This window comes from Mesoplodon bidens, assembly GCF_964165515.1.
Source record: "Mesoplodon bidens genome assembly, chromosome: 15".
Taxonomy (NCBI): domain Eukaryota; kingdom Metazoa; phylum Chordata; class Mammalia; order Artiodactyla; family Ziphiidae; genus Mesoplodon; species Mesoplodon bidens.
In genome coordinates, this window is record NC_138171.1 from 12,361,056 (window position 1) to 12,374,404 (window position 13,349).

The following is a 13,349-nucleotide window of genomic DNA, read 5'->3' on the forward strand; positions in this document are numbered from 1 at the left end:
TTGAGCGTTTAGCAAAAAGGTCTGTAGCTTTCATCTCATTTCTAACACATTCTTAAGAGCTCACGTATTGGTGTCAGACAGACCCAGGTTAAAATACTGGCTCTGCAACTTATTAGCTTTGGAATCCTAGGTTTCCTCATCTTTTCATTGGAAGTACAACTTAATGGGGTTGTTGTAAGAACGAAATAAGGAATTGCATGGAAAGTGACAAGCATCGTGCCTCGAATACAATGAACGCTTGATAAAGGGTAACTATTGATATTATCATTAGTAAAATGTCGGGAAAGCGGTACCCCACCCCATAATAGTTTTGAACCACTGGTCTAGATCATGAGACGGCCAATTATGGCTTGCAGGTCAAATTCAGCCCACTTCCTGTTTTTGTAAATAAAGTTTTATTGAAACAGCTATGCTCACTCGTTTATGTATTATCTAAGGCTGTTTTCATGCTATAACTGCAGAATTAAGTGGTTGCAACAAAGAATTCATGGGCTTCAAAGTCTAAAAGATATACTCTCTGGCCCTTTATAGAAAAAATTGACCCCTGGGCTTGATGATTAGCTTTAAATCATTTCAATGCTCTGGGCCTCAGTTTCCACGTCTGTATGATAAATGGATTTGAATAAATAATCTTTTTAGCTCAAACATCCAGTCATTAGGTAATTAGTGAGCTATGAAAATGCTCTTGAATGTTGAGGAATGTCCTGCAGACCCAGAGTATTAGGGTGACCATCCCATTGGTAGTTGATAACTAAATTCCACTCTCTTCTCCTCACAGATCCTTGCCATAATTTCCATCATGTTCATCGTCCTCTCCACCATTGCCCTGTCTCTCAACACGCTGCCCGAGCTGCAGAGCCTTGATGAGTTTGGCCAGACCACAGACAACCCCCAGCTGGCCCACGTGGAGGCCGTGTGCATTGCATGGTTCACCATGGAGTACCTGCTGCGGTTCCTCTCCTCCCCCAAAAAGTGGAAGTTCTTCAAGGGCCCGCTCAACGCCATTGACTTGTTGGCCATCCTGCCATATTATGTCACCATCTTCCTCACTGAATCCAACAAGAGCGTGCTTCAGTTCCAGAATGTCCGCCGCGTGGTCCAGATCTTCCGCATCATGCGTATTCTCCGCATTCTTAAGCTCGCACGTCACTCCACTGGCCTCCAGTCCTTGGGCTTCACTCTGCGGAGGAGCTACAATGAGCTGGGCTTGCTCATCCTCTTCCTTGCCATGGGCATCATGATCTTCTCCAGCCTTGTCTTCTTTGCCGAGAAGGATGAGGATGACACCAAGTTCAAAAGCATCCCAGCCTCTTTCTGGTGGGCCACCATCACCATGACGACCGTTGGGTATGGAGACATCTACCCCAAGACTCTCCTGGGGAAAATTGTGGGGGGTCTTTGCTGCATTGCAGGGGTCCTGGTGATTGCTCTTCCCATCCCCATCATTGTCAATAACTTCTCTGAGTTCTACAAGGAACAGAAGAGGCAGGAGAAAGCAATCAAGCGGAGAGAGGCTCTGGAGAGAGCCAAGAGAAATGGCAGCATCGTATCCATGAACATGAAGGATGCATTCCCCCGGAGCATCGAGATGATGGACATTGTGGTTGAGAAAAGTGGAGAGAACATGGGTCAGAAAGACAAAGTGCAAGATAACCACTTGTCTCCCAACAAATGGAAATGGACAAAGAGGACACTGTCCGAAACCAGCTCCAGTAAGTCCTTTGAAACCAAGGAGCAGGGATCCCCTGAGAAGGCCAGATCATCTTCTAGTCCTCAGCACCTGAACGTCCAGCAGTTGGAAGACATGTACAATAAGATGGCCAAGACACAATCTCAGCCCATCCTCAATACTAAGGAGCCAGCAACACAGAGCAAACCAAAGGAAGAACTTGAAATGGAGAGTATCCCCAGCCCCGTAGCCCCTCCGCCCACTCGTACAGAAGGGGTCATTGACATGCGAAGCATGTCGAGCATTGATAGCTTCATTAGCTGCGCCACAGACTTCCCTGAAGCCACCAGATTCTCCCACAGCCCTTTGGCATCACTCCCCAGCAAAACTGGAGGTGGCATGGCCCCAGAGGTTGGCTGGCAGGGAGCTCTGGGTGCCACTGGTGGTAGGTTTGTGGAGGCCAACCCCACCCCTGATGCCAGCCATCCCTCTGCTTTCTTCATTGAGAGCCCCAAGAGTTCCATGAAGACCACCAACCCCTTGAAGCTTCGAGCACTTAAAGTCAACTTCATGGAGGGGGATCCCAGACCGTTAGTCCCCGTTCTGGGGATGTACCATGACCCCCTTAGGAACCGGGGGGGTGCTGCGGCAGCTGTTGCTGGGCTGGAGTGTGCCACACTCTTGGACAGGCCTGTGCTGAGTCCAGAGTCCTCCATCTACACCACAGCAAGTGCTAAGACACCCCCCCGGTCGCCAGAGAAACACACAGCAATAGCGTTCAACTTTGAAGCAGGTGTCCACCAGTACATTGATGCGGACACAGATGATGAGGGGCAAGCGCTCTACAGTGTGGACTCCAGCCCCCCCAAGAGCCTCCATGGGAACACTAGTCCCAACTTCAGTGTCAGGACAAGATCAGAGAAGAACCACTTTGAAAGCTCCCCCTTACCCACCTCCCCTAAGTTCTTAAGGCAGAACTGTATTTACTCTACAGAAGCATTGACTGGAAAAACTCCCAGTGGTCAGGAAAAGTGCAAGCTTGAGAACCACATCTCCCCCGACGTCCGCGTGTTGCCGGGAGGAGGAGCCCATGGAAGCACACGGGATCAGAGCATCTGAACCACCTCCACACGGAGGAGAGACTTGTGGCAGGGTCCAAAGAGGAGTGCTGTTCAGCTTACCTGCCGTGGAGCTTTTCTGCATGACCTCTGCAACAGAAAGGCTCTGCAAAGCCCCCAGAAAGAAGAGAGACCAGGGAAAGCTCCCGTTAAACCTTGAGAGCCATTAACGGGTGCATCAGAGTGAAGTTGGCCAATCCACAGGGTATGGCGCCTCCTTGTAACAGCTCCACGACCCTCTTTGGAAGATGACAAGAGCAGAACTCACAGCCACCACTACCACGTTCTAGACATAACCAAGGCCACCTACTCCCCATTCTTCTCTCGTGGCTTTCCATCACAGCCTCTGAGGGCAAATTCTCCATCCCTCCTGGCTTCAGCTGGAGAAGGATGCAGGAACAAGTGGCTGGTGTTAAAAGAGTGGGTTGACCAATTTGGTTTTGGGTGTTGCCTGGCCACCTCTAGGAACTTCTGTCCATCACCTGCTGGATGGATCCCACTGTTAGAAGGCTACAGGGAATGCTTGTGTCATGGGGAAAACTGCACCATAAGCCACGATCCCAGCGCAAAACCCTTCCTCAAATGTCTTCATTGACTTCAGTATTCCGTAGTACCTGAGATTTTATTTTGAGATATCATCAGGGTGAGTTGCACCACTTGTACTCAATTCTAATTGCCCCCTGGCAATCTGGGAAGGGTTCAGAAGGCGGGCACTCTGCCAACAGTATGAACTCTGAGCATTGCTTTAGGGTTATAGAAGGAAAATGCTTTCTGTACGTCGCTAGTGTAGACTCAAAAGATATGCAAGTGTCAAATATGCAGAAGAATAGCTTATTCAAAGAGACTGTATGTTACCGAAGAACAGAATAAAATCTGATTTTTTTTTTACCTGAAAAAAACGAAAGGAAAAAAAAAAAACCCAATTGAAATGCCCAGTTCAGACTTTTGAATACTTCCTGCTGGGGCAGGGAAAGCATTTACTATAATAGAAATTCTTTTTTGTTTCCTGTGATATTCAAGTTTGAAAAAAAAAAAATTAAAATAAAAAGCACTTTATGTTTTTCAAAAATAGGTTCTACCAGGGACAGTGTCAACATCTTGCACTTTAAAACAAGCATGATTTCCCGTGGGCCACTTGTTGGGACTGCAGTTGGGTTTTTGCTCCAGGCATGTGTCTGGCCACGGTGAGTGATACTGTGCTGGTATTGCTGTCTGCTGTGTCAAAGTCTGTGGGCTCCTTCCCTGCCCCCCTGAAGCTTCCCCTTAACCTCTTGCATCAGGAAGGGTACTTGGCCCCTGCATGGGGCCTCTTATAAAGTCATGTGTACAGGAAACAGGAACATCTCAGAAGAATGAAGTAGACGGTTGGGCATTGGGTGTTTTACTCTGTTCTCTTTCTTGTCAACCAGGTGTTGGTGTGTTTTCAGTGTCACCGTCTGTACTAACAGCTCAGCTCTCCTTTCTGCAGCCATCAATGCAGCCAGTACCGACAAAAGCAATAAGTATTTGTGTGCATTGTGAGCGGTTCTGGTCTATCTCTTGGTGTTGGTCTTCCTGTCTTAGTTTGATGACCTGGCGTTGACCTGCCTGATTTTAGTCCAACAGCATGTTGGTGTTGGCCATTCCTCAGGGCAGTAACACTGAGTGGAGCCGCTGGTTAGCAGGATGCCAAGCTGTTGGCCCCTGTGTCAGTAAAGATGACACACTGTGGATCTGCTTGTCTTTAGGACAATGAACCGATGTTGTTCTCCTAATACAATTTTGAAGGATGGTGTCCCAAGTACGATAGTGTAGATCTGCCGATCCTCGATACAGTGCCAGGCATGTGTCTTCCTGATGGAACAAAACGTGGTTTCCCTGTCCTTCATAGAACCTGTTGTTGGTCTGCCTGTTAGTACAATGGCACAATCCACCTGTCAGTGCACAGACATCATGGCGTCATTCTGCCTGCGCTCTGCACAGTGGCATGAGGTTGGGCAACCTGTCACAGGTATGATGACATGGAATCATTCCACTGCCCTTAAAAACGCGTGTTCTCTGCTGCGTATGCACCCGGTTCATACTGCTTCTCGGCATCTCCAAGGATTGTAGCTCCCTCCAAGAGGGTGCAGTCCTGTTTTTTGCTGCATTAACAAAGTATCTTGACTCTGGAAGTATCTTCGGAGTACTCTCGCGGCAAATGCAAAGGGATTTAAGGGGCAGGGAGTATGAGGTCAGCCTGTGCTGGTGGAACACCAGAGAGAGGAAGCTCCCAAGGTGCTTTACTGAGCACACAGTACAAGCTGGGGGCCTGTGGAGGAAAGGCCGCAGAACAGTCCTCCCTCACGTCTCACATCTCTTTGTTTCCATCACCATTTACATCCGCCATCAGCACAAATGTGAAAATTCAGGGAAAACAAACAAATGCTTTTTGATAAAAGTAAATAGTTGTGATTTCCGATTCAGATTTTTTAGAGCTGATGCTATCTGTAAAAATTAATAATAATAATATAGTCTATTTTACATATCAGGAAAGTGAACATGTTTCAATATAGCCATAGAGAGAGAAGGAACTTCACCCCTTCCTCACATCGAGGCATTTCATTTGCTGGTTGACGCAGACAAGAAGTGTACAGATTAGAAATGCTTTCTTTCTTTTTTTTTTCAACTAATAACCAATTGGTGCAACTCTCCTTGTCTCTAACCAAAGGCCCTTTCTGCCTTGTGTGCTCGTGCAGGACCTTCCTTCCTCGTGTATTTTGTCTGAACTTAAAGTAGCATTTTATTGAGTCACTTTTGAAGGATGAATTCAGAAGTATCATTAAGAACCTACCTTTTCAGGCTTAATAGCCAGAGTCCTATAGAGTTCTTATAGAAACAGAATAACTGAAACTCAGCATATACTATGCTTAGAAAGTATTGCATTTTGTTTTGGGTTTTCCCTTTACTTGTGGATGTATTGTAGGAATATAGCTTTTACCCTGTGCCGATTCAAAATAGAGTATTGTAAGTTCTCCCAGGCCCCCACCTGCCAAAAAGAAACATACCCAGATTTTTAATATGTGTACACCCTACCTGTACCTGTGTACGCGCACTGGGATATCTACCTGAGTCTCCAGTGAGAAGCTAAGCTTGATAGACGGGTGTTGTTGGAGGAGAGGAAAGCAATGGTTTGGAGGCAAATACTGCTTTAACTTGATGGTCCATGTACCACCCATTCCTAAACCAACGAAAGTGGGAAAAAAACGAGTCCTCCCAAAGAAATGAATCTAGGGGCTGGAGGTGAATGGATGCCTGGTCCCTTTGGCAAATTCAGTAAAACTCATCAAGAACCCCACCAAACTTACACCATTATCAAAAAGGGCTAGGGACCAGGTAGCTCTGTGTCCTGATCACACAGGGGACTGTCCACGACCAGCAGAGAGAGGTGGGAAAGCTCTGGAGGAGTCCGTTTATTCACCTTTTTATCTTGGGGTAAAGAAGAGCAATAGGACTTCGGTGCAGTAGATTTCTCAGTGCCTTCTTTAGGAATTTTACCTTAAGCACACTTAATGGGGAAAGACAAAAGAGGAAGAACATTCATTCCCGTGAAGCCCCTTTCTCTAAAAGCACTGGGGATCAAGAAGGAAGACAATGACGATGGGGAAACGGCAAAATCCTGAGGAGGCCATTTCCTTTCAACCCACCTGGCTTGCCCCTTTGAATTGCTGGTGATACAAACTTTTTCAGACTGATTCCTGACCTCTCCTCCGCCGTGTCTTGGTAACTGTAAGCCTCACCCCTGCCCTTTCTCTGAATAAGATCCACGTTTCTAAGGAGAAAAAACAGAACCGTATTCCCTTCTGTAAAACTGTAATGTATTGTTGATGTTTGTAACTGTTGTATATTTCTGTCTTGCTCCAAGTTATGGCTGGAGTGTATAGTCCATGGGCAGGGGGAAATTTAAAATTCACCACGGACCAGGGTCACTAATGCCAGGTGTCTCTCTCTCTCTCTCTCTCTCCTTTCCTCATTTCTCTGTCAACTAGTCTCAAGTAACATGACCCCGGGCTTCAGCCTCCAGTCAAGTAACTTTGAATCCAATGTGGTGAGAAGCCTCTAGCATGTGATCCTTTGAGAAAGGACTTTTTCTACTGCTGCGAAGTTGGCAGGCGTTAAAAGGGCGCTTCCCCTGACTCCCCCAGCAGGACAGTGGAGAACCTGCAGCCCTGAGCTAAAATTTCCTCGCCTCCCACTGCTTATATGACAGCATCCAGATGCTTTCGCTCAACCCCGGGCGACTCAAACCAGCCCTGGCTACACCCAGAAATAAGAGTTACCTCTGCATTTTCTGTTGCCATTTTTCTGGCTCTAGAAGTATCTGATGCGTGACTACATCATAGGATGTCCACGCATCTCAGAGTAGTCTATTTTTCTGTTCAGATAAAAAATATATATATGTATTTTTAGCAAATTTATAATTGGGCCATTGAGTCTAATTTCTTCTTTTGTAATACAGAATAACATCTTAGGGGTTTTATTGTTGGTCATAATCACAGCTGATATCTTCTGGTCTCCTTCACTTCCTCCTGTTGCTCCTTGGATCGTTTTTTTTCTTCTTTTTGTTTCTGATTTCCTGGAGGTGGGGAAGGACTTTGGGGTCTGACTTCCTCATGCAGGCATTTCCTGACACAAGGCCTAGAATCTGTTGACCTGTTACTTTCCTCATTCTGTCTGTTCTATTTATTGTTCTTAAAAACCCAGAACACAGATGCAGGAGGGAAACCAGGGGAAGCAGGGCTACAGATGGCCCTCAAAATCAGGATGGGATGTGGGATGGTTTAGCTCATCCTCCACACCGTTCCGGGGATCTAAAGGGACTGAGTTTGTTCATTTCCAGAGATCTTGGAATCTAAAATCTCATGCGAGAAAACCTCCCTTTGGCATTTCTGAGATTCAGAAGACACCTAAACCCCTCTTGGCTGGCCTGTTGCCACGCCCAGCGCCCTGCTGTCCTGTGACATCAATTGGATCTGAAGGTCAGGGCACTTTCAGGTTCTTACGAAACTTAGAGAAAATCCTGGGCCTCAGATCTCATCAACTTTTTATCAGTTCTTCATTTCAGTCCATTTCCAACAGCCTTACCAAAAACCAGTGGCCAGATGAGCTTGCAGCCAAATCCTGAGAAGATGTGTCCCCAGAATCTGCCATCTCATCTCCCCTTCCCTTTCCAGCTGCCTGGCTCCATAGAGCCAGAGATTCGTGGCAAGGGCAGTGGTATTTTTCCAGCTTCTGCCTATCCAGGCCTCGGGGAGTGTCTGGACTATCCTGATAATTAATTCCACCAGGCGGTTTCCAGGCGTCGGGTAGGCAGAGGACATCTCACGAAGCAGTATCTTCAGCAGGAAACGATTCTCCATCCATCAGCTCATGCAGGAAGATGAAGTAAGCCCAGATGATCTCCATCTTGCATCTATAGATTTTCATATCCCACCTGCCTCGCTGTCAGCTACAGGGCTCCGGCCTCTGCCCAGGTCAGAGATCTGAGCCAAATCAGGACCCCCAGATGGCAGTGAGCCATCCCTGTTGGGTCAACCCCAAGAGGAAACCATCCGAAGTACAAATGTGTCATTCTGGACTAAGATTCTAATCAGCGTTTTCCCACCGCCCCCAAATTCCTGGTAATCTGGTTTGAACCAGAGCCAAATAAAACAGACAAGATTTTTTTAAACTACTGCACAAGAACAACAACAACAACAAAATTATCTCCCAGTCATTTGCTAGGTTTGATGCCCAGGTAAGCAAAGCCCCTTGCCTGTGGCCGTTTTCATCTAGAAGTTGTGTAGTCTGGGTTTCCATCCACTGACCTTGATATTGGCTTAACCTGGAATTTCTCCTGAACTCCCCAAAATGCCATCTTGAAGACATGGATTTGGAAGGGACTCTGTCAGTCGAGTGACCCCTCATCTTCACTGCTAACTAACTCTCCATTCCTTCTTGCAAAGGTCCTGGAAAGATCTCAAGGTTGGCGGGGATGGGGATGCATTTCGCCTGAGGGAGAGCCCACCCGCCCACATTATGTCTGCATGCCAGTCTCTGAAAGTTTCTCCTGCATGAAAGGGACAGGGCAGTCCATCTCGGCTCAAATTAAGGAAGCACCCTAATAAGTGGGCCTGCCGCACCATGGAACTCCATGCCCTGTTGGGTAATGAGCTCTCTGACAGCACAGGTGTTTGTTTAAAGACAGGCTAGCTGATGTACAAAACGGATGTTGCTGAGGGAACCTAGCACTGCATGCTGACCAAACTGAACGTCTGGGGAAGTTCTCTTTCCAGCACCTCCGCCCCACCCCCTTCCAATATATGCATGTGTGCGTGTGTGTGGTTTGAACATCTGAGCACAAGTGCAAGCCACTGGGGCAAAGGCAGAGAGCACGGTGAGCAGAAACTCAGATTCTAGAATGTGGAGCTTTCTGGGGGAATGCCAGGGAGGGAAGTAGTGGCAACGTACCCTGATCCTCTCTGCTCCCCATCTTGGACAGGTTTAGTGACTCTCTTGGTCGCTGATCCACCCCCAGTTCCCTGACAGGGACCACGCTGTGTGGGATGAGGCTCGTGCTCCCCTCCCCCAGGCCAGCCAAGGAGCAGTCCCCCCGGTTGGGTGGCCTTCTCACGGTGCTTCAGCCCTTCTCCCCAGGCCCTGGGCTCTCGTAGGCCTCAGGCTTTCTGTACAAGAGATACAATTTTCCTTTGCCCACTCGCCAGCTGCCTAATGAACAAACTGGCCAGGCAATAGCAAATGGTACCAACCCCAAAGGGATTTTTTTTTTTTTTTTTTTGGCAAATAAAACAGGAAATCCCATTCAAGACCCTTGAAAGTCCCCACCCAATGAAGTAAGTCCAGAAGGGCCAAAAGAAAGAGACAGCCGCAATCTAGTTTTACAACAAAACGAGGCTTCGGCTACCTGCAGGTTGAATGCTCACTCTCCCACCTCTGTAGCCCCTTCCCAAGTGAGTCTGGATACCGCCTTCTCCAAGGACAGCATGTGACAAAGAGGTTTTAAAGTTCCATCTCATTGTGTATGGTGGGCTTGGAGGAAGTGAGGCTTCATCCTCAGGGTGACCCCAAGTCCAGGAAGTCTCAGGTTGCTGCATTATAGGATGAGGCAAGGCCATAGGTTTTGATGGATAGTCTGAGCAGCTGCCTTCCTCCCAAAATTAAACAAAAACCCAGTTTCCAAGATCCCCCTCTGAGGCTCTGCCCTACAGAAATAGCTCAAGTTGCTGGCTGCAACGAGATGACAATTCTGGAAAATGAAGAAAACTCCCAATTCTGTCCCATGAGGATGCTCTGCAGAGTCCTGCATGGATTGTTGCATACTTCCTACCTCCCTAAACTAATCCAGGTTTGGAAAACAAGGAGGGAAGCACAGAAGAAGATGCCCATGAGGGGCTTCCCTGGTGGCGCAGTGGTTAAGAATCCGCCTGCCAATGCAGAGGACACGGGTTCGAGCCCTGGTCCGGGAAGATCCCACATGCCATGGAGCAACTAAGTGTGCCGTGTGCCACAACTACTAAGCCTGCGCTCTAGAGCCTGTGAGCCACAACTACTGAGCCTGCATGCCACAACTACTGAAGCCCCTGCGCCTAGAGCCCGTGCTCCGCAACAAGAGAAGCCACCGCAATGAGAAGCCCGTGCACTGCAGTGAAGAGTAGCCCCTGCTCGTCTCAACTAGAGAAAGCCCACGCGCAGCAATGAAGACCCAACGCAGCCAAAAAAAAAAAAAGAATAAATAAAAAAAAAAGAAGATGCCCATGAGATCTGGACTTCTCCACAGCGAGGCTCAGACTCCCTGGTCTTCACCAGGGCTTTGGGGTCTCTCTCTGATGAGCTTGACATCTGAGCTCTGGATGCCTGCAGGGTGGAGAAGAGGAAGATCGGCAGCTGCTGGGTTGTGCAGCTGGCCCCTTTGCTCTCCAGGCCTGTCCTGGCTTCAATCCAAGGTCAAGGAACTCAGGGTTATCTCCCAACATATGACTCTGGCACATAGTGGTCACCCAACCTGTGGTGGTTTTTTTTTTTTTTTTTTTGAGTGATTGTGTAAATGAGTGACTTCTGAGTGAATGAATGAATGAGTGAATGTGTGAGTGGAGAGAGGAGTTCATTCGTTCTCACCTGGCTTGAGGTTTTCCTAACTGGGAAGGAAGGAGAAATGGGAGGCTCCTCCCACTGAAGCCTGTAAGCCCCATCAGTGTCATCTGTTCTTTGACTCAATTGGGGGTCAAGATGACGGTCAAATTTTCTGCCCTAAGGGTCTTCTCAGAGCTACACTTCCAGGGGGCTATGGGGACAGCCCCAGCCTCTTTTTGACCCTCCTATCCTGCATTTTCAGCCTCGTGCTCTAGTTTAGCTCACACTAGCCCATGGGAGACTACAAGGTGGTTTTCCAATAGGCTAAGCCAAGGGTCCAAGGTAACAGTTTCCCCTGGTCTGGGACTTGCTGGGGGCAGGAATGTGGGAGCTGATATCTGGAAACTGGATCGCATTCCCTGAGCCGTGGGAGCTGAGCTGGAAAACAGGGCCAGCCTGTCCTCCAGCTCTGAGAGCCAATGGTCTTCCTTTTTTCTGAGCCCAATGCCCCCCCCATGGTAGCATGCTCCCTGATCCCATCAGCTAAGACCCTCTGTCTCTCCCAGGAACCATGGCGTGAGGTTGAGGCTTTTCTGCCGGCAAAGCCATTCTGATCGCCCCACCCGTAATGGGGGCCAATCACATTAGCCATAAATGACCAATGTCCTTAGCCACTCTTTTCTCGGGGTCACGTTCATGGGTTCTGTTCATCTCTGGTCAGTTGATGTCTCTAGTCCTTCCTGTAAAGGTGAAAATGAGCATCACACACACACACACACACACACACACACACACACGGAAACCAAACAACAAAAAACCCAGTGTCTTTTTATGCATGTGATGAGATGAAATTGTGACCTCCAGCTGCTGTCCTGTCTTGTAAAATATGTCCAAAAATGTTTAAGAGTTGCTAAGCAAATGGTCCCTTAATGAGTCTGCAGAGTTCAATAAAAAAAGGTATGGAGAAAACAAGCTTGGTGGTTTATTTTCTGGAGGGCACAGGGAGGTGAGGGTGTGACATTCTGTAAGGGAGGCAGAATTGGAGAGCCTGGGGACCTGGAGGAGCAGCGCTGACTGTTTCTCTCCATCTGAAAGAGAGGAGGCATGAAAACATTACTGATTTGTCATCCCAATATGCAAGCAGTGGTCACCTAACCCATACTGTGTCCATGGAACCCCAATTCTGGTCATTTGACTCTCATGTCAACGATGCCTGGGTATTCCTAGCCTTGATACCTCATAAAAATGTCTCCTAATACAACTTATAAGCTCAAATGCCTACAGAAGTTAAGCAGGTAACATAACTGAGTAAAGCAACCCAGCTAAGACACATAGGGAGCAGTGGTGAGTGCGGCGAACTGAAGATCACATTCCCTGTCTAAAGGGGTGAACTCTATTCATCTCTGGCTGGTTGTCACCACACAGAGATGCAGGCCCAGCAATGCCAGATCCTCAGACTTTTTCAGAGAAGTCAGAAATCTTGATTTTTATGGGAAGTATCCCAACTTTTTAGTGTTAACAACTAATTCTGTTTTTTTCTTTTGGTCCTGTAGTAGCCAAATAAAAACATCTGTGGACAGGCTACCCTGCTCATACGTTGCCCTTTTGTGATCACCTTGATTGACAGGGCTTGATGATTTCTATATTAGTTATCCATTGCTGTGTAACAAGTTACCCCCAAACTTAGTAGCTTGAAACATTTATTATCTCATAGTTTTTGTGGGTCAGGTATTCAGGAGGGTCTTTAGCTGAGTAGTTCTGGCTGGCGGGGTGGGGGGCAGTTTCTCATGAGATTGTAATCAAGACATCAGCTGCAGTCATCTGAAGGCTGGACTGAGGCTGGAAGATCTGATTCTGACATGGCTCAGGAGGCCTCAGGTCCCTGCTGGCTGTTGGCAGGAGGCCTCAGTTCCTCACCATGTGAGCCGCTCCACAGGACTTTTTGAATGTTCTTACAGCATGACAGATGGCTTCCCCCAGAGTGAGTGATCAAAGAGAGAGAAAGCGAGGAGGAAGCACAATGGCCTTTGTGACCTAGTCTCAGAAGTCAGCATCACTTCTACCAAATTCTATTCATTAGCTCATACTCAAGAGGAATTGGGGACTTCCCTGGCAGTCCAATGGTTAAGACTCCACACTCCCAATGCAGGGGGCATGGGTTCGATCCATGGCTGGGGAACTAAGATCTCACATGCTGCATGGCAAAAAAAAAAAAAAAAGAGGAATTGCACCTTATAAAGACAAAAGTATGGAAGAATTTGTGGACATATTTTAAAACCACTACATTTCAAAGCCTGGAAAGAGTAGTTTCCAACTTTAGAACTTCATAGGCCAACAAAATTGCCAATTCAGTTTGGGGAAGTATATAAGCCTTGCTGGCATTTTTTTTTTTTTTTTTTTTTTTGCCAAAGCAACGACCATGTACTATCACCATTTCCTAGTAAAACAAAAGATATTTCAAATCTCCCCCAAAA

The 13,349-nt window shown here is 47.5% G+C and overlaps 1 protein-coding gene across 1 annotated transcript in view; it reads left to right on the forward strand.

Annotated features, from left to right (window-relative positions):
- The window catches only part of KCNB1 (potassium voltage-gated channel subfamily B member 1), a gene marked incomplete at its 3' end in the record, with an annotated part of 102,019 nt that extends 99,231 nt beyond the window's left edge, over window positions 1–2,788 (forward strand). The window contains exon 2 of the mRNA XM_081255981.1: window positions 779–2,788. Within this exon, the coding sequence (XP_081112107.1) occupies window positions 779–2,788 (2,010 nt within the window). The remainder of the gene's footprint in view (window positions 1–778) is intronic.
- Between the last annotated feature and the right edge of the window lie 10,561 nt (window positions 2,789–13,349).